General features: G+C 45.7%; 1 protein-coding gene across 1 annotated transcript in view; it reads right to left on the reverse strand.

Moving 5' to 3' along the window:
* Positions 1–25086, reverse strand: part of LOC145345640 (uncharacterized) — a 157660-nt gene that overhangs the window by 87122 nt on the left and 45452 nt on the right. The window contains exon 5 of the mRNA XM_080193461.1: positions 5863–5942. Within this exon, the coding sequence (XP_080049587.1) occupies positions 5863–5942 (80 nt within the window). The remainder of the gene's footprint in view (positions 1–5862; positions 5943–25086) is intronic.

Consider the following 25086-nt stretch of genomic DNA (forward strand, 5'->3'; position numbering starts at 1 on the left):
TCTTGAGGCTGTGCCCCCTAGTCCTACTGTCCTTTCTGAGCGGGAAGAGTCTCTCCACCTCTATCCTATCCATCCCATTCATCATCTTATACGTCTCAATGAGATCTCCCCTCATTCTTCTAAACTCTAACGAGTACAAGCCCAGTTTATTCAGCCTCTCCTCATAGCTCAACCCCCTCAACTCCGGCATCAGCCTAGTAAACCTCCTCTGCACTCCCTCCAAGGCCAAAATATCCTTGCGTAAGTACGGCGCCCAAAACTGCACACAGTACTCCAGCTGTGGCCTCACCAATGCCCAATACAGCCGCAGCAAGACCTCCGTACTTTTATATTCAATCCCCCTCACTATGAAGGCCAGCATCCCATTTGCCTTCCTGACCACCTGCTGCACCTGCAAGTTGGGTTTTTGCGACTCATGCACAAGGACCCCGAGGTCCCTCTGCACCGTCGCCTGCTGCAGTTTTTTGCCACGTAAGTAATAATCCTTCCTACCATTATTCCTACCAAAGTGGACCACCTCGCACTTGCCAACATTAAAATCCATTTGCCAGTTCCTGGCCCATTCGCCCAGCCTATCTAGATCCTTCTGTAGACTCTCCACTCCCTCCGCACAATTTGCCGTTCCACCAATCTTGGTGTCATCAGCAAATTTCGACACCACACACTCGGTTCTCTCCTCCAGATCATCTATATAATTGGTAAATAGCTGAGGCCCCAGCACCGACTCCTGGGGCACTCCACTAGTCACCAACCGCCAATCCGAATAGCACCCATTGACCCCCACTCTCTGCCTCCTATTTGACAACCAATCCTCTATCCCCGCTAACACCCTACCCCCAACTCCATGTCCCCTGACCTTCTGCAATAACCTCTTGTGAGGTACCTTGTCAAACGCCTTCTGAAAATCAAGAAAGACCACATCCACCAGCTCTCCTTTATCCACCACCCTAGACACATCCTCATAGAACTCCAGTAAATCTTTCAGTTTCTGACAAATGCGGCATGATGCATCCTTTCACAGCCTCAGTGCAGTTGCATGGTCACTGGTGTGCAGCGCAGAGCTGCCCTCCCGGATGCCCCCCAGCCCCACCCACCCCCAAGGCATGGACCGTAATACCACAGGTTAGTAGTGGCAACATGAGGCAGACTGTGCTCACATATTCTCTGGTGCTCACATTGAGCATAAGGGTGGCTGTGGGGAGGTCCTCAATGAGGAACCCTTACAATATTCAACTTCATGTACCCATCCAGACATTTGGTGCAAAGTGGCTTCCAGACTTGGCATCCAGTTCAGACAGATAATAGGGAGGCACCCTCCCAACTTCCATGCGACAGGTGGCCATTTCTAGGGAGTACTGCTGAGTTCATGCAGTGTGCCGAGCTGAGTTAACAGCTGCTGAGTTCCGTTGACTGGTGTCCCTTGAGCCTGCTCTGCCATTCAAAAAGATCATGACTGATCTGTCTGTGGTCCCAATTCACCAACACTCTGTCCACCTGGAGCAAAAAACCTCTACTTTTATATTCCATTCCCTTTGCAATAAACAATATTCCATCTACCTTCCTAACTACTTTTTGTACCTCCAACTTTTCCTGACTCGTGTACCAGAACACTCAGATGCCTTTCAACCTCAGAGTTATGCAATCTCTCTTCAGTTATAAAATATCCTACTTTTCTACTGGTAGTTCTACTATTCATTTATAGTTGAGACCCCAGCACTGATGCCTATGGCACACCATTTATCAAATCTTGCCAATGTGAGAAGACCCATTTATCATTATTTTCTGCTTCCTGTTACTTAACCAATCCTATATCCAGTCTAATATGTTACACCATATATTATGAATTCCTATTTTGCATAGAAACCTTTCATATGGCACTTTGACAAATGCAATCTAAGTACAGAACTCCTTTGTCTTAAGTTCTCCTTTATCCATGTTGCTTATTCCTTCCTCAAAGAGCTCCAATATATTGATTTCTCTTTGATAAAACCACATTTACTCTGATTATCTCGAGATTTTTTTAAGTGCCCCATTATAAACTCCTTGATAATATATTCCAGAAATTTCCCTGTGACAGGATGTCAAGCTAACCGGCCTGTAGTTTCCAACTTTCTATCACCTTCCTTTCTTGAATAAAAGAATCACATTCACTATTTTCCAGTCTGATGTGACCTTTCCAGAATTTTGGTAATTTCAAATTGATGCATCTACTATTTCTAAAAATTTTCTTAGTACCCTTTGCCATATCGTCGCCTCAGCAGGCACGGACATTCACGGGGTGGAGGGTGCGTGTGTGTGATGGTGGTGGTCGTAGTGTCCATGGGTACTCCCGACAATGGCCGCCTGTCGCATGGAAGTTGGGAGGATGCCTCCCTACTATTTGTCTGAACTGGTCGCCAGGTCTGGATACTACTTTGTATCAAATGTCTGGATGGGTACAGGAAGTTAAATACTGCAAGGGTGTCTCATTAAGGACCTTCCCACAGCCATCCTTATGTTCAATGTGCGCATCACTGTAATTGTTTTAAGTCCTTTCCTCCTTTTCACTTCCTGATTCACAATTATTTCTGGAATGTTATTTGTATCCTCCACAATGAGGAAAGACACAAAATATCTGTTCTGTTCACCTGCTACTTCTTGATTTTCCATTATTAATTCCTTAGACTTTCTAGAGCAGTGCTTTCACTACCTTTTCAGTAACATTGTACGCTTCAATGGGAGAAACAATTCCACAGCAGACTCATTTTTAACTGAATCAACTACTTATAAATGTCACATTTATTTACAGTCTTATAGACGGGATTGCAGCATAGTGCATACAACAAGCAAAGACCGATGTGTCACTTTTAAAATACTTGATGATTAATTTTCACAAGTTTTCTGAGTTGCAATTTTGGTTGGATTGAATAGTGTTTAAGATAAAACAATACGCTTGTTTTACACTTCATTACCTTTGTACAAAATTTCACGGCACACTTGGACAGTTCTCACACCACATTAGTGCAGTGCAGCACGTGTTGATGACCACTGCTCCAGAGGTACAACGCTCACCTTACTTAACTCTTTTTCATCTTAAATACCTGTGGAAACCCTTACTGACAGCTTTTAGATTTCTAACTAGCTTTCTCCTGTGTTCTAATTTCTCTCTCCTTATTAATCATTCTTTGCTGCTTTTTATATTCTGTCCACCTTCTGACCTGTCACACTTCAATGCAGAATTTTACACTTTCTCTTTCAATTCACAGCACCTTTAATTTCCTTAGTTAGCCATAGATGTTGCAACCCAGATAAATGTGTAGTGGTCCATTTTGGTAGGTCATATGGGATGAAGGAGTATAATATCAAGGGTAAGACTCTTAGCAGTGTAGAGGATCAGAAGGACCTTGGGGTCCGGTCCATAGGACTCTTAAATCAGCCTCGCAGGTAGAGGATGTGGTTAAGAAAGCATATGGTGTACTGGCCTTCATCAATCGAGGGATTGAGTTTAGGAGTTGGGAGATAATGGTGCAGCTTTATAAGACCCTAGTCAGACCCCACATGGAGTACTGTGCTCAGTTCTGGTCTGTTATCGGACAACAAATTTTATGAAATTGGGCACACAAAATGGAAGCAAACTAAAGCTATCCTCAGAGCCCTCCACTAAAATCACAAAGTAACAGACACTGATCAGTAGGCAAGAGCATGCTTTTAGAATGCAAATGAGGGCTAACACATAAGGGAAATTGGACAGGATGGCACCTACAGGAACTAAATTAAAGAACACATCTCCACCCCGTCAAAATCAGCACTTCTAAACCAGTCAAACAACCCATGGAGACACCTAAAATTAACACAATTAAGGAAACGTCCCTGGCCCCTCAAGACTCTTGAGACCAATAACACACCTATGGTTCAAACCCCAGAGATTCTAGACCATTGATAACCAACCAGACAAAAATGATTAACACACACTTAAAACAATTGCTCCAACACTCAAAAACATCAAAACAGGATGGCTGAAGTCAAATACTGTAAATAAAGGATTAGCATTTGAAACGCGAAGTTCAGGTATAACTGTAGTCCGTTGTGGGGAGTCTTTAGAGCGCTTTTGGGACAGTCCAATTGTATGTCCTGACTGTGCTTCTCCGTCGACGTAAAAAGAAAATAAAGCTGTGCCGTTATTGAACTTCACCGAGTCCATAGTGGTCATTTCGCCCACTCGCGCTAGCAGGTTGCCTAATTACAGGAGGGATGTGGAAGCTATTGAAAGGGTGCAGAGAAGATTTACAAGGATGTTGCCTGGATTGGGTGGCATGCCTTACGAGGATAGGTTGAGGGAGCTCGGTCTTTTCTCCTTGGAGAGACGAAGGATGAGAGGTGACCTGACAGAGGTGTATAAGATGTTGACAGGTATAGATCGGGTGGATTCTTAGAGGCTTTTTCCAAGGGCTGAAATGGTTGCTACGAGAGGACACAGGTTTAAGGTGCTGGGGAGTAGGTACAGAGCAGATGTCAGAGGGAAATTTTTCACTCAGAGGGTGGTGGGTGAGTGGAATCGGCTGCCATTAGTGATGATAGCAGCAAATTCGATGGGGTCTTTTAAGAGACTTCTAGATGAGTACATGGGACTTAATAGGATTGAGGGTTATGGGTAAGCCTAGTAGGCAGGGATACGATCGGTGCAACTTGTGGGCCAAAGGGCCTGTTTGCGCTGTAGTTTTTCTATGTTCTATCCTTCTCTTAGATTCTTTCTTTCTCATTGTATTACTTCTGAGTATTCTGAAATATCCTCAAATGCCTGCCACTACATCTATATAATTCCTACAATGCAGAAGGAGGCCACTCAGCCTATCAAGCCTGCACCAACAATAATCCCATCCAGATGCTATTTGCATAACCCTATGTACTTACCCTGGTAATCCCCCTGACAGTAAGGGGCAATTTAGCATGGCCAATCAACCTAACCTGCACATCTTTGGAGTTGGGCAGGCATCAGAGCTTCTGGAAGAAAACCACTCAGTCACAGGGATAACATGAAAACTTCATACAGGTAGTGAGCTGAGTCTGTAATTCGACCCGAATCCCTGATGCTGAAGAGGACAAATGGCATATTGGCCTTCATTGCATTGAATTCAGAAGCAGGGATGTCTTCCAACAGTTATACAGGGCCTTGGTGAGACCACATTTGGAGAGTTGAATAGTTTTGGTTTTCCTACCGAAGAAAGGATATATCTGCCAAAGAGGAAGTTCACTAGGCTGATACCAAGGTTGATAGGACTATGCTATGAGGAGAATTTGGTTGGTTGAACTGAGCCTGTATTCCCTAGCACTTAGAAGAATGAAAGGAGTTCTGATTGAAAAATATAAAATTCTAAGAGGTTGAACAGACTAGATGCAGAGATGTTTTCCCTGGTTGGGAAATCTAGAATCAGGGGACACAGTCTCAGGACACAAGTAGGCCATTTAGGTCAAAGATGAGGAACCATTTCTCCACTCAAAGGATAGTGAACCTGTGGAATTTTCTAACAATTATGGCTGCAGAGGCCAAGTTACTGAATGTATTCAAGAAAGAGATCTTTTTTGATTTTAATAGCATGAAGGTAATGGAGAGAAAGCAGGTATATGTCATTGAGCCATCGGATCAGCCATGATCATATTAAATGGGGGAGAGACTCAAAGGGCCACAAGACCTAGTCCTGCTCTTAGTTGCTATGAGTATGGGAACAGAAGCCATGGATGGTGACACCCTAGTTAAAATTAGATGGACCGAAATGGGAGGCAGCAACTGCAGTTCCACTCACCTGGATGATGGTATGTGGGAATTTGAAGAGGATGGTGGAATCAGCAAAATCAAAGCATGAAAAAAAATTTTTTGTTCATTACCTTTCACTTAATGATTTTCCAAATGATTCCACCTTCTGAATCTTGCTTTCATTTTGCATCATCTCAGTTTGATCTTTTCCCTGTCATATACAATAACAAAGTCTCATTTTTAAAGCAGCTTTATTTATATGCATATGTTTATGTGCCTATATAGATACAACATAAAATAGATATTTGACTGGCCATCTCTTCAGTCAAACAAAAATTGAAAAGGTGATTTTTTAAATTGTAAACTCTCAGAATCATACAGTACAGAAAAGGCCTTTCTGCCCATCGAGTCTGCACTGACAATAATGACACCCTGGCCATATCCCTGTAACCCCATGTCCAACATGCGAGGAACACCTGAACTCCCACCCAATCCCACCCACAAGCACTTGGCCCATAGCCTTGAATTTTATGACATGACAGGTGCTCACCCAGTTATTTTTTTAAAGGGGGTGAGGCAACCCACTTTCCCAGGCAGCGCATTCCAGTCCGTCACCACTTAGTAAAAAGGATTTTCCTCACATCCTCCCCAAATCCTGCTCCTCATCTTAATCTATGTCCCCTTGTGACTGACCCTTCAACTAATGGGAACAGCTGCTCCTTATCAACTCCGTCCATGTCCCTCAGAATCTTGTACGCCTCGACCAGATTTCTCTGCCTTCAATGAAAATAACCCAAGCCCACCCAACCTCTCTTCATAACTTAAGTATTCCATCCCCAGGAGCATCCTGTAAATCTCCTCTGCACCAAAACAATCACATCCTTCCTATAATGTGGTGACCAGAACCTCACACAGTCCTCCAGCTGTGGCCTCACCAAAGTTCTATATAACATGACTGCCCTGCTTTTGTAATTTATGCTTTGATTAATAAACACAGTAAGAAGTCTCACAACATCAGGTTAAAGTCCAACATGTTTATTTAGTAGCACGATCCACAAACTTTTGGAGCACTGCCCCTTTATCAGGTGAGTGGGAGTTGTATTCAGAAACAGGACACATATAGACACAAACTCAATTTACAAGATAACGGTTAGAATGCAAGTCTTTACAGGTAATCAAATCTTAAGGGTACAATGTGAGTGAAGGGAGGGTTAAGCACAGGTTAAAGAGATGCGTGTTGTCTCCAGCCAGGACAGTTAGTGAGATTTTGCAAGCCCAGGCAAGTCGTGGGGGTTACAGATAGTGTAACATGAACCCAAGATCCCGGTTGAAGCCGTTCTCATGTGTGCAGAACTTGGCCTTCACAACACACAACACAGAATCGCTGAGCAGAAACTGATAGCCAAATTGTGTGCTTACCCCAGTCCAACGTATCTCCACATCTTGAATGATAAAGGCATGTGTCCCTTATGCCTCTTTCCCCACTCTACTAAAATAACCTTCCGCCTTCAGAAATCTGTGGACAAACATACCAAGGCCCTTTAGTTCCACAGAACTTCCTAGTGTCCTGCCATTTATTGAGTACTCCCTTGTCAAATTATTCCTTCCAAAGTGTATCATTTCACATTTTTCAGGGTTAAATTTCATTAGCCACTAATCGCCCATTTGACCATTCCATCTATATTTTCTTGTGGCCCAAGACACTCAGCCTCAATGTTAACCAACTGGGCAATCTTTGTATCATCCCCAACCTTACTAATCCTACCCCCCACATAGTCATCTCTGTCATTTATATAAATGATGAATAACAGGGGACCCAACACAGATCCCTGTGGTATGCCACTGGACACTGGCTTTCAGTCACTAAAGCAAACTTCTGTCCTCACCCTCTGACTCCCTTAACTGAATCAATTTTGAAAAAAATTACCTTGTATCCCAAGTGCATTTACCTTCTTTACAAATTTCCCATGTGGGACCTTGTCAAAGACTTTGCTGAAATCCATATAAACTACATCAATTGCCCTCATCTACACACCTGGTCATCTCCTCAAAAACTTCAATCAAATTTGTTAAGCATGCCCTTCCTCTGACAAAGCCACGCTAACTATCCCTGATCAAGCCTTGTCTCTCAAGTGAAGATAGATGCTCTTCTTCAAAAGTTTCTCCATAGTTTCCCTATCACTGACATTAGACTTATTGGTCTGAGGTTCCCTGGTTTATCTCTACAATAAGAAGTCTCACAATATGAAGTTAAAGTCCAACAAGTTTATTTGGTAGTACAAGCCATAAACTTTCAGAGCACTGCTCCTTCATCATGTGAGTGGGAGTTGTGTTCACAAACAGGGCATATAAAGACACAAACTCAATTTACAACATAATGGTTGGAATGCGAGTCTTTACAGGTAATCAAATCTTAAAGGTACAGACAATGTGAGTGGAGAGAGGGTTAAACACAGGTTAAAGAGATGTGTATTGTCTCTAGCCAGGACAGTTAGTGAGATTGTGCAAGCACAGGCATATTATGGGGGTTACAGATAGTGTGACATGAAACCAAGATCCCAATTGAGGCCATTGTCAGGTGTGCGGAATTTGGCTATCAGTTTCTGTTCAGCGATTCTGCATTGTCATGTGTCGTGGAGAACACTCACCCAAAGATCAGAGGCTGAATGCCCATGACTGCTGAAGTGTTCCCCAACAGGAAGAAAACACTCCTGTCTGGTGATTGTCGAGCGGTGTTCATTTATCCGCTGTTGTAGCGTTACGCTGCTGAGGCCACAACTGGAGTACTATGTACAGTTTTGGTCTCCTTACTTGAGAAAGGGTACACTGGCACTGGAGGGGGTGCAGAGGAGATTCACTCAGTTGATTCCAGAGTTGAGAGAGTTGGCTTATGAGGATTGAGTAGACTGGAGCTATATTCATTGGAAGTCAGATGAGGGAAAATCTTATAGAAAAATATAAGATTATAAAGGGAATTCCCAATAAGGGAATTAAGGTTAATGGGGAGCAGGCGAGTAAGCTCATTGTTCTCTGGAGCAGTGTACTGGTGGCTGGTGAGTGTAAACTGCGAGTGTACTGTGTATTTTTTTAAATTGCATTGCTGGGTTGTGGGTTTTTTGTTTCCCTTTGTGCTTTCCATAGAGGGTCCTAGGTGCAAGGGCTGTTGGGAAGGGAGTATAAAAATAAGGCCACAGTAGATAGTGGGCAGCAGAGTGGGGTGGGTGCTGAGTGAGTACTGCAAGGGCTTTGGCTCGACAGGGTTAGGCAAGGTGAGTTACTGGTCAAGTTTTTCAAAGTGTGTCCATAGGTCTGAGGGTGGTCAAATAAATGGCAGGGACCATGGGGAGACGTGTCAGCTGTGTAAGGTGCAATATGTGGGAGTTCCTGGAGACACAGCATCTCTGGGGAGTCCACATCTGCACCAAATGTCTTGAGTTGCAGTGTTTGAGGGCCTGGGTTAGGCAACTGGAGTTGAGGGTAGAGGATTTATTTTTAGTGAGGGAGAATGAGGCACGAATGAATAGGAACCAGATTCAAGAGGGGATCTCAGAGTCAAGGAGGGGGGATGGGTGGGTTACAGTTAAGAAGGGGAAAAAGAGGAGTAATGTTCCAAAGGCTACCCCAGGGGTAGTCTCTCAAGATAGCAGGGGTAAGGCACCAACTGAGGTGGAAAGGGCACGAGGGGAAGAGGAAAATGCCTCAGGGAAGGAAGGGGGCTGGATGTGAGATAGTGGTGGGGGATGGGAGGGTTAGAGGAATTGATAGGTGGTTCTGTGGGCAAAAGTAGGACTCCAGGATGGTGGTCTGCCTCCCTGGAGCTGGGGTACAGGATATGTCGGAGAGGGTAGAGGGAATCTTGAAGGGCCAAGGGACCCAGGTGGATGTAATTATACATGAAGGAGAGAAGGACATAGGAAGGAAGAGTAGGGGGGAAATATGTAGGCAGTTCAGGGAGTTGGGAGCCAGGCTGAAGTGTAGGGCCTCCAGGGTGGTGATCTCTGGGCTGCTGCCAATGCCCAGCAATAGCAGGGATAAGAATAATGAGATCCTGCAGCTGAATGCATGGCTGAGGAATTGGTGCAGGACAGAGGGTTTTACTTTTGTTGACCATTGGGAAGTCTTTGCAAAGGAAGGGCACTTGTATAAGAGGGATAGGGAACACTTAAATGGGAAGGGGACACATATTTTAGCTGGGAGGTTGGCTGGAGTGTTTAGTCAGGGTTTAAACTAGTATGGAGGGGGGGTGGAGGGGGGGTGGAGGGGAGAGAGACAGTTCAGGCACTGGGAGTGAGCTGGAGGTCAGGGTAAGACTAGTTGATAGGGAAATCCCCCAGGAGAAGGAGGATCCGAGAGGGCCTGAGGGTCTTAGGTGCATCTGTTTTAATGTGAGGAGTGTGACGGGAAAGTCGGATGAACTTAGGGCCTTGATGTTCGCGAGGAATTTAGATGTGGTGGCAGTGACAGAGACGTGGTTAAAGGAGGGGCAGGACTGGCAGCTAAATGTTCCAGGGTATAAGTGTTTTAGGTGTGATAGAGGAGGGTTGAAAAGAGGAGGGGGGAGTGGTGCTCTTAGTTAGGGAGCAGATCACAGCAGTACAGAGGGAGGATAACATGGAGGGGTTGGAACTTGAGTCTCTGTGGGTGGAGTTGAGGAATAGGAAGGGGGCCATTACTATGCTAGGAGCGTACTATAGGCTGCCTGATAGCCCGCGGGCAGTGGAAGAGGGTATATGTAGGAACATTTTGGATAAGTGTAGAAAGAATAGGGTTGTTGTAGTGGGAGATTTTAATCTCCCTGGGGTGGATTGGAAGGTGCCTAGAGCTGGGGGGTCTGATGGGGAGGAATTCATAAGATGTGTATTGGAAGGATCCTTGCAACAGTATGTAGATAGCCCGACTAGAGAGGGGGCGATACTGGATTTAGTTCTGGGAAATGAGCCGGGTCAGGTGGTTGAGGTTGCGGTAGGCGAACACGTGGCTAATAGTGACCACAACTCCGTCTACTTTAGGATACGAATGGAAAAAGATGAGACCTGTCTTAAGGGGAGGGTGCTAAATTGGGGGAAGGCTAGTTACAGCCGGATTAGGCAGGAGCTTAGGGATACAGACTGGGATAGGCTGTTGGAAGGCAAGACCACGTTAGGCATGTGGGAATCTTTAAAGGGAAAACTGCAAAGGGTGCAGGAAAGGCATATGCCGGTTAGGAGAAAGGATGGGAAAGGCAGGATTAGGGAACTGTGGATTACTAGAGATATAGAAGACCTGGTTAGGAAGAAACGAGAGGCGTATGTCAGGTCTAAGCAGCTGGGAACAGAGCGTTGGAGGAATACAGAGTAGGAGGGATCTCAAACGGGGAGTTAGGAGAGCAAAGAGGGGGCATGAGATGGCTTTGGTAGGTAGGGTTAAGGAGAATCCAAAGGCGTTTTACTCCTATCTTAAGAACAAAAGGGTGGCTAGGGGTACAATCGGTCCTCTCAGGGACAGACGTGGGGAATTGTGCTTAGAGGCAGAGGGAATGGGGGAGATCCTGAATGAATACTTTGTGTTGGTATTCACGAAAGAGAGGGGCTTGATGTCTAGTACGGTCATTGAGGGAGCCGTAGACCAATTGAAAGATCTATCGATTACAAGGGAAGAAGTGTTAGGGCATTTAGAGGGCATTAAAACTGATAAATCTCTGGGGCCTGATTGCATTTATGCTAGGCTGCTTAGAGAGGTGAGGGATGAGATTGCTGGGCCTCTGACGCGAATCTTTGTCTCTTCTTTGGACACAAGTGAAGTCCCAGAGGACTGGAGGATAGCGAACGTGGTACCGTTGTTTAAAAAGGGTAGGAGGGATAGCCCAGGTAACTATAGGCCGGTGAGCTTAACGTCAGTGGTAGGTAAGTTGATGGAGAGGATTCTTAGGGATAGGATGTATGCGCACTTGGAGCGTTGCGATCTGATTAAGGATACGCAGCATGGCTTTGTCAAGGGGAAGTCTTGCCTTACGAATCTGGTAGAATTCTTTGAGGAGGTGACAAACGGTTGACGAAGGACGAGCCGTTGATGTCGTCTATATGGATTTCAGTAAGGCATTTGACAAAGTCCCTCATGGTAGATTGGTACAGAAGATTAAAGCTCATGGGATACGTGGTCAGGTATCTAGATGGGTAGAGAACTGGCTTGCAAAGAGGATGATGTGGATGTGCCGGCGTTGGACTGGGGTAAACACAGTAAAAAGTCTGACACCACCAGGTTTTAGTCCAACCGATTTATTTGATAGTAAACGCACAAGCTTTCTAGGTTTCCCTCTTCGCCAGGTGAATGGAGAGTTCTGGCCTCAGACAGTGGTGTTGTCAGACTTTTTGCAAAGAGGAGTCAGAGTAGTAGCGGAGGGGTCTTTTTCTAGCTGGAGGTCTGTCACTAGTGGTGTGCCGCAGGGCTCAGTACTGGGAGCTCTTCTCTTTGTAGTGTATATAAATGATTTGGAAGAGGGAGTAGGTGGTGGGATCAGCAAATTTGCTGATGACACCAAGGTGGCTGGATTGGCAGGCAGTGAGGAGCAGTGTCTGGCAATACAGCAGGTTATTGATAGGCTGGTTGATTGGGCAGATACGTGGCAAATGGAGTTTAATCCGGATAAATGTGAGGTGATGCATTTTGGCCGGAATAACGTAGGGGGAAGTTGCATGATAAAGGGTAAGCCCGTAAGGAGTATAGAATCGCAGCGAGACCTGGGGGTGCAAGTGCACAAGTCTTTGAAGGTGGCAGTGCAAGTGGAGAGTGTGGTGAAGAAAGCCTATGGTATGTTAGCCTTTATAGGAAGGGGTATAGAATATAAGAGCTGGAGTCTAATGTTGCAGTTGTACAGAACATTGGTTAGGCCGCATTTGGAGTACTGTGTCCAGTTCTGGTCGCCTTACTACCGGAAGGACGTGGAGACTCCGGAGAGAGTGCAGAGGAGATTTACCAGGATGTTGCCTGGTATGGAAGGACTGGGGTATGAGGAAAGATTGAAGAAATTGGGGCTCTTTTCCCTTGAAAGATGCTGACTGAGGGGAGATCTAATAGAGGTATATAAGATTATGAAGGGTATAGATAGAGTAAACAGAGGTAAGCTATTTCCTATAATAGAGACACGTAGGACAAGGGGCCATCGACTTAAGGTGAGGGGGGAGAGGTACAACACAGATATGAGGGAGGTTTTTCAGAGGGTAGTGGGGGTATGGAATGCTCTGCCAAGTAAGGTGGTGGAGGCAAACACGCTAGAGTCCTTTAAGAGTAACTTAGACAGGCACATGACTGAGTTGGAGATGGGTGGATATAGGAGATCCTTTTAAATAAGGGTCATTAGCATTGGGGCGTCCCTGGTAATGTGAATGGGTATAGTATGATAATAATGTTTTTTCTCTTTTCATTCACAGGTTTTAAGTCGGTCCACCTTGTGTCCAACGAGGGGCATACACGCGATGGGTCGTACTGGGGCTGCTCTCGGTTGTTCGAGATTGGCCTAGTGCTTCATGTCGTTAATGTGTGCCTAAACTGGACAAGATACTGGGCAAGACGACAGCTCAGTGACTATCGCTGATTGCTGTGCAGACACATGGATTTGGGCCGGTGTCTGTGGGAGTTTGCGCATTCTCCCCGTGCTTGCGTGGGTTTTCTCCGGGTGCTCCGGTTTCCTCCCACACCCCAAAGATGTGCTGTTAGGCTGATTGGCAGGAATAAATTGTCCCTAAATCAGTTTTCCCTCAATCTGGATGGCCATAAAACATTAGACAGGGGTCGTGGGTAGAGAGGTGGACTGGTGGTGTTGAGATGGCGGCGTGGGCTCGTTGAGCCGAAGGGCCTGCTTCCCAGGCTGATTTTGTTCTTCTTTTGGAACCGAACACTATCAGATCAGCCATGATCTTATTGAATGGCGGGGCAGGCTCGAGGGGCTAGATGGCCTACTCCTGCTTCTGTTTCTTATGATTTTTATGAATAGATAAGATAGGAGCAGGGAAGTTGTTTCCACTGGCGGGTGAAACTAGAACTAGAGGGCATAGTCTCAAAATAAGGGGAAGCAGATTTAGGACTGAGTTGAGGAAGAACTTCTTCACACAAAGGGTTGTGAATGTGTGGAATTCCCTGCCCAGTGAAGCAGTTGAGGCTACCTCATTGGATGTTTTTAAGGCAAGGATAGATAAATTTTTGAATCTTAAAGGAATTAAGGGTTAGTGTGAGCGGGCGGATAAGTGGAGCTGAGTCCACAAAAAAATCAGCCATGATCTTATTGAATTGCAGAGCAGGCGCGAGGGACCAGATGGCCTACTCCTGCTCCTAGTTCTTACAATTACCCTATTGTCACTGTTTTTACACATCTCCGTGAATTGTGCACATATTTGTTCCTCAATATCCTGCTGACTCACATACCAAACGATATAAAAACATCATCTCTGCAGCCATCAGACTTTATAATGGACCTACCTCGCATTAAGTTGATCATTCTCTACACCCTAGCTATAACTGTAACACTATGTTCTGCATTCTCTCCTTTCCTTCCCTATGCATGGTATGCTATGTCTATATAGCATGCAAGAAACAATATTTTTCACTGTATATTCATAGAATCAGAATCCTACAGTGCAGGAGTTCATTTGGCCTGTCGAGTTTTACCCCCATTCAAATCAGGGCCCCCAGATTAGGGCCTGTTCCTGTGCTGTAATTTTCTTTGTTCTTTGAGTCTGCACTGTCCACAATCCCACTCAGGCCCTATCTCCATAACCCCATGCATTTACCCTAGCTAGTCCCCCTGACTCTAAGGGACAATTTCACATGGCCAATCCACATAACCTGCACACTTTTGGACTATGAGGGGAAACCGGAGCACTCGGAGGAAACCCACACAGACACGGGGAAAATATGCAAACTCCACACAGACAGTGACCTAAGCCAGAAGCAATACTAATCCACATGACAATAATAAATCAAAGACTGTCTGGACTTTTATAATAAACACTTAATGTGACTGTCCCTTTTTTATTCCTAAGGTCTACCCACAAAGATTCATTCAATGCCTGCTCCAAGATATCTCTCTCCTTACTGCAGTAACTGACTCCTCAACTAACAATACAATGCCTCCTCCTCTCTTACCTCCTTCTGTGTCGCCTGAATATTCTACATCCCGAAATGGTGAACTGCCAAATGTGTCCTTCCTTCAACCATATCTCTGTGACGGCTACTATAACACACTTCCAAGTATCATCATCCTCAACTCATCTGTTTTTGAGCCATCCAGCCTGGCCTTACTCCCTTGAAACTTAATTCACCTACACTCCCTCTGACTTGATTGGTTTACTGTATTACGCCGTGTCCCCATTCTGCTAACAGTCTGCATCCCCGATCCCTGCCAAATTAGATTAAATTCCTCCCAACAGCACATTAGCAAAACATCCCGCAAGGTTGTTAATCCCGCTCTGGTTCAGATGTAGACCATACCACTTGCCGAGGTCACACCGTCCCTAGAAATGGGTTGAGCAATCCAGGAATCTAGAACACTCCCTCTTGCACCATACTTAAGCCATGCATTCATCTGCATTATTTTCCTATTTCTGGGTTTGTTAGTACATGGCACTGGGAGTATCCAAAGATTACAATCCAAGAGCTCCTGCTTTTTCATCTACTATATTGCCTAACTCCCTGAATTTTTGATGCAGGATCTCATCTATCTATGTTATTGAAACCAACATGTATCATGACCTCTGTCTTATCACCCTCCCTCATCAGTGTGTCCTGCAGCCAGTGACACGCTTGGTTAACTAACATAAAACAAACAGAGGAGGTAAATGGGTGTTTTTCTGGTTGCTGATCAGTGACTAGTGGTGTGCTTCAGGGATCAGTGTTGGGACCACAATTGCTTACGATTTACATAGGTGATTTGGAGTTGGAAACCAAGTGTAGTGTGTCAAAATTCAAAGATGACACTAAGATGGGTGGGACAAAGTGTGCAGAGGACGCTGAAAGTCTGCAAAGGGATATAGATAATCTAAGTGAGTGGGCGAGGGGCTGGCAGATGAAGTACAATGTTGGTAAATGTGAGGTCATCCATTTTGGTAGGAATAACAGTAAAATGAACTATTCTTAAATGGTAAAAAATTGCAGCATGCTGCTGTGGAGAGGGACCTGGGTGTCCTTGTGCAGGAATCTCAAGGAGTTGGTTTGCAGGTGCAGCAGGTAATTAAGAAGGCAAATGGAATTTTGTCCTTCATTGCTAGAGGGATGAAGTTTAAAAACAGCAAGTCTTGGTCTCCTTACTTGAGAAAGGATATACTGTCACTAGAGGGGGTGCAGAGGAGATTCACTAGGTTGATTCCAGAGTTGAGAGGGTTGGCTTATGAGGAGAGACTGAAGCTACAGTCATTGGAATTCAGGAGAATGAGGGGAGATCTTATAGAAACATACAAGATTATGAAGGGAATATATAAGATAGAAGCAGATAAATTGTTTCCACTGGCAGGTGAAACTAGAACTAGGGGGCATAGCCTCAAAATAAGGGGAAGCAGGTTTAGGATTGAGTTGAGGAGGAATTTCTTCACACAAAGGATTGTTACAATCTGTGGAATTCCCTGCCCAGTGAAACAGTTGAGGCTACCTCATTGAGTATTTTTAAGGTAAGGACAGATACATTTTTGAACAGTAAAGGAATTAAATAATAAAGGGTTATGGTGAGCTGAGTCCACAAAAAGATCAGCCATGATCTTAAAGAATGGCAGAGCAGGCTCAAGGGGCCAGATGGCCTACTCCTGCTCCTAGTTCTTATGTCTTTAGCACCAGGGAGGCAGCATACCATCCTGGAGTTACATGGTGACCACAGTAGTGCCTATTTGTACCCCTGACTACCAAATTCCCTATTACTATTGCCCTGCCTCTCTTTACCCCTCCTGTCCAGACTGTTTGCTATGCCAGAAGCTTGGCTCTGTCTACACTCCCTGTAGGAATCAGTGCCCTCATCAGCCTCCAGTGGAATACCCAATTGTGAATGAGACCCCAGGGGCTCCTGAACTATTTGCCTATTTCTCTTGGATTACCTGGTAGTTACCCATTTCCTTCTTTCTTCAAGTCCCTTCAGCTATGGTACAATCATTTCTCTAAACATGCTATCCACAATGCTCTCAAACTTGCAGATGCTCTACAGTGTCCCCAGCCTCCATTCCAGCTCCAAAACTTGAACTTCTAGGGGCTGCAGCTGGAACTTCAGGTCAGAACTTTCCAACCAGGGGTGGGAAACAGACCTCAGGACAGTTTCTGGGGGTTAAGCAGTTACAGTCCCTTTTCTAAGGGAAAAGAGTGTGGATTTTCATGGCCAATTAGTTGTTCAGAACTTTTCCTGACCCCACAGTACGGCTGAGAATGTTGTTGAGACCTCCAAACGCTAATACAACAAGCTTTTTAAGTAACTGAGCTATTTGCGTTGGCCTTAGAGGTTAGTAATGCCGTATCCCTCACTCTTTTGTAGGATAAACAGGCTCAATGCTTGACAATGGGTCCGGACAGAAGGAGAGATTTTCTCTTACAGTCACAAGGATGAAGGAAGGAACCATGTTGGGGAAGGTGAGGTTGATATTCTGGCGGAGGGTAAACAGAAACTGTCATTAAGGAGTTGCATTGCATTTCAGTCATCCGACAGCATGCTGAAGACTCCGATACATTGGGAAGGCTTATTCTTGCAAAAATCTTTGCAAGGCCATCGGGCTTCTGAAAATGCATTTCTGATGCCTGGCCGTCTTGGTGCACCCTGCAGTACATCAGCACTATTGACTGCTAAAGGCTACAAGGCTGGGCTTTTGAGCTTTATCAAGAAATGGAAACTGAAGTAGTAGAAAGCATTTTATGCATAAATTCTAATGTGATTTTCCTAAAGAAAATATGCCTGGTAGTATGCATAGAAGTTGTGATTTATGAGGAAATTACAGTTTTAAACTGTATGACAGGAGATCACAAGAAATAGGAGCAAGAGAAGATCTTTGTGACTGATCATGGCCAATCTGACCTTGGCTCAAAATTCCACTTTCATCATAGAATCATAAAATCCATGTGGTGCAGAAGGAGGCCATTCAGCTCATCAGTCTGCACTGGCTTTCCAATAGAGCATCTTTCAGGCCCTATCCAAAGAACAAAAACAGCCCAGGAAACAGGCCCTTTGGCCCAACGAGCCCGTGCTGCCATTCCAACACTACCAGTCCCCCCCGCTCCACCCACGATCCCTATCTATTGTTTTATGGCCATCCACACTGAGGGAATCCAATTTAGGGACAATTTATTACTGCCAATCAGCCTAATAGCACATCTTTGGGGTGTGGGAGGAAACCAGAGCACCTGGAGAAAACCCACACAAGCACAGGGAGAACGCGCAAACTCCCACAGACACTGGCCCAAATCCATGTGTCTGCACAGCAAACAGTGAGCTGTCATCTTGCCCAGCATGTGGTCCAGTTTAAGCACACACCAACGACATGAAGCACTAGGCCAATCTCGAACAATCAAGAGCAGCCCAAGTACGACCCATCGCGTGTATGCCCCTCGTTGGACAACAAAGCGGACCGACTTAAAACCTGTGAATGAAAAGAGAAAAAACATTATCATCATACCACATCCATTTACCTTACCAGGGACGCCCCAATGCTAATGAACCTTATTTAAAACAATCTCCTATATCCACCCATCTCCAACCCACTCATGTGCCTGTCTAAGTTACTCTTAAACAACTCCAGCGTGCTTGCCTCCACCACCTTACTTGGCACAGCATTCCATACCCCCACTACCTTCTGTGTGGAAAAACCTCCCTCTAATATCTGTGTTATACCTCTCCCCCCTCACCTTAAGCCCATGGCCCCTCGTACTGTGTGTCTCTATCATAGGAAATAGCTTACCTCTGTTTACTCTATCTATACCCTTCATAATCTTATATACCTCTATTAGATCCCCCCCTCAGTCGCTGTCTTTCAAGGGAAAAGAGCCCCAATTTGTTCAATCTTTCCTCATAACCCAGTCCTTCCATACCAGGCAACATCCTGGTAAACCTCCTCTGCACTCTCTCCAGAGTCTCCACGTCCTTCCAAGTAGTAAGGCGACCAGAACTGGACACACTGCTCTAAATGCGGCCTAAACAACGTTCTATACAACTGCAACATTAGACTCCAGCTCTTATATTCTATACCCCTTCCTATAAAGGCCAACATACCATAGGCTTTCTTCACAAACTTCTCCACTTGTACTGCCACCTTCAAAGACCTGTGCACTTGCACCCCCAGGTCTCGCTGCGATTCTATACTCCTTATGGACTTACCCTTTATCATATAACTCCCCCCTACATTATTCCGGCCAAAATGCATCACCTCACATTTATCCGGATTAAACTCCATTTGCCATATATCTGCCCAATAAACCAGCCTACCCATAACTTCACATAAATACGCGGAGTTTAAATATGTTAAATAACCTACTAATCCCCATAACCTACACACCGTGGCACTCTAAGGGGCAATCCACGAAAACTGCACCTCTTTAGACTGTGGGAGGAAATCAGAGCACCTGAAGGAAACCCACACAGAGATGCAGACTCCATACAGTCACCCAACGCTGGAATTGAACCTAAGTCCCTGCCCTCAAAACCCTCAACTCCCTTACAGATCAAAAATCTTTGCACTTTACCCTGGAATGTTGAAAAATTCAGGATCTACTGCTTGCCAGAGAAAAGAGTTCTAAAAACTCTGACAATAAATGTCTCCTCACTCAGTCTTAAATTAGAAACCCTTCATTTTTAAACTCCTCATTTTAGATTCCTCCACGAGGGAAAGGATCATCTCAGCATCTATCCTGTCAAGCCTGTTCAGAATCTTATATGTTTCAATAAGGTTGCCGAGCATTCTTTGATACTCCAGTGAGTACTCAAACTGCTCAACTTTTCCTCATAAGACATCCCAACTACCAACTTAATGAACCTTCTCTCAACTGCTGCCACTGCAAGTAAATTCCTTAAGTAAGGAAACTAAAATGTGCAGTCTTAATGTCCTGTACAGGTGTAGCAAGACTCCTGTACTTGTATATTCCATTCCCCTTATAGTAAAGGCCAATGTGATAGAATGCAAGTACAGCAAGTTAACATTTTTTGGTTCATATACAAGGACATTCGCTATACCTCGCAGTCTGCATCTCTCTATTTAAATAATACTCTGCTTTTCTATTCTTCGTGCCAAAGTGGACAACCTTGTGTTTTCCCATGTTATACGGCCAAATCTTTGCTTACTCATTTAATTTATATCTCCTTTTATAAATTCTGCATATTATCTTCAGTTTGCTTTCCACCCTTGTGCTGTCAGCAATTTTGGTTACATATCTTCAGGCTCTTCATGCAAGTCATCAATATAGTTGGTAGCAGTAACAATATGATAGAAAATAAATCATTAAATAAATGAGGCCTGAACAGATATATTCACATCCTCTTTGACCACGGGTGAGGTTCCAGAGGACTAGAGAATAGCAAATGTTGTTCCTTTGTTTATGAAAGGAAGCAGGGAAAATCCAGGAGATTATAGGTTGGTGAGCCTGACATTAGTGGTGGGGAAGCTTTTGGAGAAGATATGGAAGGGCAGGAGATATGCACATTTGGAAGAAACAACATGGTTTTGCATGGGCAAGGTCATATCTCACCAATTTGATTGAATTTCTAGAAGAGGTGACAAAGATAATTGATGAGGGAAGGGCTGTGGATGTAGTTTTTTACGACTTTAGTAAGGCGTTTGACAAGGTCCCACATGGCAGATTGGTTCAAAACCTAAAACCACATGGGATTCAAGGTGGGCTGGCTAGATGGATACAGAACTGACTTGGTCATAGAAGACAGAGAATAGCAGTGGAAGAGTGTTTTTCAGAATGGAGATCTGTAGCTAGCGGTGTTCTGCAGGGATCAGTGCTGGGACCACTGTTGTTTGTAGTATATATAAATGATCTGGTGGAAAATGAGATTAGTCTGACTGGTAAGTTTGCGGATGATACAAAGATTGGCTGAGTTGTTAATAGTGCTGGGGTTTGCAACAGGTTATAGATAGATTGAGACTTGGGCACAGAAATGGCAGATGTAGTTTCATCTGCCAATTCGAGATGATGCATTTTGCATGACCAAATTTAGGTGTGAATTATAAATGCAGAATCCTTAAGAACACGAACATAGAAGGATCTGGGCGTGTAGGGTCAAGAGTCCCTTAAAAAATGGCCACACATACGGCCATGGTGATTAAGAAGTCACATGTCATGTTTCCCTTCATCAGCCATAGCATTGTGTACAAGAGTTGGGAAATCATGTTGCAACAATATAAAACCTTGGTTAGGCCGCATTTGGTGTACTGGTCGCCACACTACCAAGAGGACATGGAAGCTTTGGAGAGAGTGCAAAGAAGGCTCACCAGGATTTGCCTATCTGCAGGTGTTGACTACAAGAGGCTGGATAAACTAGAATTGTTTTCACTAGAAAGACAGAGGTTGAGGGGAGATTTTGTAGATCAATGTCTACAAAATTATGAGGGGCAAAGATAGAATGGATAGTCAGAGGCTTTTTGCCAGGGTAGAAGTGTCAATTACAATGGGGCCGTGGGGGGGAAATTTTTCACATAGAGGGCCCGATTTTACAATCAAGTTGCGCCCGTTTTGGACATGAAAACTTGGTAAAGCAGATGTGACGCGCAAGAGAAGGAAGGAGCACAGACCTCGGCAGTTCCATGCACGAATGTCATTTGAACATATGTCGGACATCATGTACCACTGAAGAGACAGTGCAACATCTGTGCAACCTGTAGCAGGACCTAGCACCTAGAGGTTTGGTGGGGTGGGGAGGGATGATGATGATGATGATGAACCGCTGTCAGTGACTGTCAAATTGATGGCCGTTCTGAACTTTTACATGACTGGCTCCTTCCAGATCCCTAGCAGAGATGCCTGTGGCGTCTCCCAATCAGCTGTGCACACTGTGCCAAGCAGGTTACAGAAGCCCTGTATGCCCAGGCTGGGCAGTACGTTAAATTTAGCCTGGACCTGGAAGCTTGGGTTGCAGGGTTCGCAACCATTGCAGAGATGCCTAACATACAGGGGCCCAATGACTGCACACACGTCGCCCTCAAGGCCCTCCTGCAGAATCTGTGGAGATTCAACAATGGAAAAGGGTTCCACTCCCTGAGTGTTCAACTAGTGTGCAACCACAATATGAACATTATGCATGTCCGCGTAAGACATCCAGGTAGTGTGCATGACAGCTTCATTGGCAGAAGCTTGGACATCCCAGAGACATCTGAGGAGGAGCCCAGGCTGCAGGGATGGTATGTGGCTTCGAACATGGCTGATAATGCCTGTGCAGCAGCCTGTGACTGAGGCGGAGATCCACTATAATAAGGCCCACGTGGCCAACTTGTGATAATGGAGAGGTGCACTGGGCTCAAGATACGGTTCCAGTGCCTGGACTGCACTGGCAGGGCCCTCCAATACAACCGTGATCTCTTCCCACATAGAGATTGTGCAAGGCGCAGCACACAATGTGGCTCTACAGAAAGGTGACATATTGGAAGGAGGAGGAGGAGGAGGCTGACCAGGAGGCAGAAGAGGAAGAGCACACCGTGGACCACCAACCAGGCGCTGGAGGGCTGGCAGCTCAAATGATGCATGGGAGGGTGGCAAGGAAGGCCCTGATCACCAGCCAGTTCAGTCACTAGGGGTTTGTGTCTGTGGGTTCCATCCACCCCTCCTGCCCCTCTCCTCCACCACCAAATTCCTTCTATTTCCTGCAACATTGTCACATCAGATTGCTGGGCCTGGATACTCTGTTAGCGAGTTTTTTGACAGGCAGGAGGGCGATGATGACTCGCGAAGCACCATTATGACGATGCCCTGGTGCAAACTACTCTGCATGCATGCTGGCACCTGAGCTCATGTCAGTGTAGGGGTAAGGGATCTGAAACTCCATACAGGGCTCTGGGGACGGGAGGGAATCGCTGGTGGGGTCTGGGGAACCAAGTGCGTTCCTTTCCTCAGTGACATAGGATTCAGGGACTTCCCTAACTGACATCATCATGAAGCATTGTTCTGACGATAATCAATGGAAGAAGATTTCTATTCGAGACAAATTAGTCACAGGTGGGTGGTGAAAAACATTTAATTGCAATAAAGGTGTTTAAATTAGACATCCTAACATATAAACTTGTGAACAATGGAATCGATGGGTGCGATTCTGGTTCGTTGGAATCAATGGGTGCTATTCTGGTTGGCAGTCGGTGACCAGTGGAGTGCCGCAGGGATCGGTGCTGGGGCCTCAACTGCTTACTATTTATATAGATGGTCTGGAGGAGGGGGCTGAGTGTCGGGTGACGAAATTTGCTGATGACACAAAGTTGAGCGGAAAAGCAAATTGTGTGGAGGGTGTGCAGAGAGATCTGGATAGGCTGAGCGAGTGGGCGAGGACCTGGCAGATAGCAAGTGTGAGGTTGTCCACTTTGGTAGAAATAATAGTAGGAGGGATTATTATTTAAAAGGCAAAAAGCTGCAGCATGCTATGGTGCAGAGGGACCTGGGGGTCCTTGTGCATGAATCACAAAAACCCAGTCTGCAGGTGCAACAGGTGATCAAGAAGGCGAATGGAATGTTGGCCTTTATAGCAAGGGGGATAGAATATAAAAGCAGGGAGGTCTTGCTGCAACTGTACAGGGTACTGGTGAGGCCACAGCTGGAGTACTGTGTGCAGTTTTGGTCGCCACACTTGCGGAATGATATATTGGCCTTGGAGGGAGTGCAAAGAAGGTTCACTAAGCTGATACCGGAGATGAGGGGGCTAGCCTATGGAGAGAGACTGAATAGACTGGGTCTGTACTCGTTAAAGTTTAGAAGGCTGAGGGGGGATCTTATAGAGACGTATAAGATAATGAAGGGGATGGATAGGGTAGAGGTACAGAGATTCTTCCCGTTTAGAATGGATAGCAGGACTAGAGGGCACAGTCTCAAGATAAGTGGGGGGCAGTTTAGATCGGAGTCGAGGAGGAACTTCTTCATTCAAAGGGTGGTGAATCTCTGGAATTCTCTGCCCATTGAAGTGGCGGAGGCTACCTCGCTGAATATATTTAAGTCACGGGTAGATTGGTTTCTAATAGACAGGGGAATTAAGGGTTATGGGGAGAAAGCGGGAAAGTGGAGCTGATCCACTTCAGATCAGCCATGATCTTATTGAATGGTGGGGCAGGCTTGAAGGACTAGGTGGCCTACTCCTGCTCCTATTTCTTATGTTCTTATGAACAGAAAGCATTAAGGAGCTTAAATATCTTTCTAACTTAGTGCAGCCCTTCATCAGGCCATCTGGTGCAATTATAATTTCCTAACCTTACGTGGCCTATCACTACGTCTCAGTGACTCCCCAGAATGTACATTGGAGGTGGACGGGCCAGCTGTCTACCTCGCCCAGTTGCCTGTGATGTGCATGGCAGGCATCCACTGGAGGCCTTGGACTTTGAGGGCCTGGGCCTGTTTTCAGGTGTCTGGAATGTTTTTAAGTGTAGCCACAGCCACAGTCTCCTGGCTGGAAGGCCTCAGCATCAGCTCGAGCCCTTCTTCCTCTCTTGGGTTTCCTTTGGGTCCCTGGGTCAGCGGTACTTCTGCAGTGTGATCCAGAAGCTCTGGCATCACATGTCACTGCCAGTCCTGGAGGACCACCTACATCTTACCCATGCTGGTCGAGCCCTCTGCGATGGCGATTTGAGTCAGGGCCACCTCTCAATGGCCACTGCAAGTGCCCTCTGAGACTGGGCCATGCTCTGCAACCCCTAAGCTATGACCCTCTGCAATTAGGCCACGCTCTCAAGGGCTGCTGCCGCCATAGCCTGCCATGTCTCAGCATGTCCTGCTGGGTCTCTGCATGATCTTGCGCCTCAGCCATGGGCTGCAGAACCTTGAGAATCCTGTTCAGTCCCTCAGTTGTGGCTCACTGTAACTCCGCTGTGGTCCTCTAGGATTCTGCTGTGGTCTGCTGTGACTTGGCCATCACCTGGAGCCTACTACTCATGGTGAGCATCCCCTGTCCCAGGCTTTCCACTGCAGATGCCACCCTTGCAGTGTTTGCCTGAGAACCATGCAAGGCAGACAATAGCTGATCCACCTGAAAGCCTTGGGACTCCTGCCAGCAGCCTTGAAATTGGTCCAGTGTGGCCCTTCCTGCATTCCCTGGATCTGTTGCTGTATCTCCAGCAGCTAAGGAAGAAATGATCTGAGGCCCAGCATGTAGCCTGTGGCCAGCTGAGTCCTCGCCTCCAACAGGCCTCCGCATGACAGACATCTCAGATGCTCCCTCCTTCACCTAATGTACA

Source organism: Carcharhinus amblyrhynchos, chromosome 1, assembly GCF_965287045.1.
Source record: "Carcharhinus amblyrhynchos chromosome 1, sCarAmb.v2.hapA, whole genome shotgun sequence".
Lineage (NCBI taxonomy): Eukaryota > Metazoa > Chordata > Chondrichthyes > Carcharhiniformes > Carcharhinidae > Carcharhinus > Carcharhinus amblyrhynchos.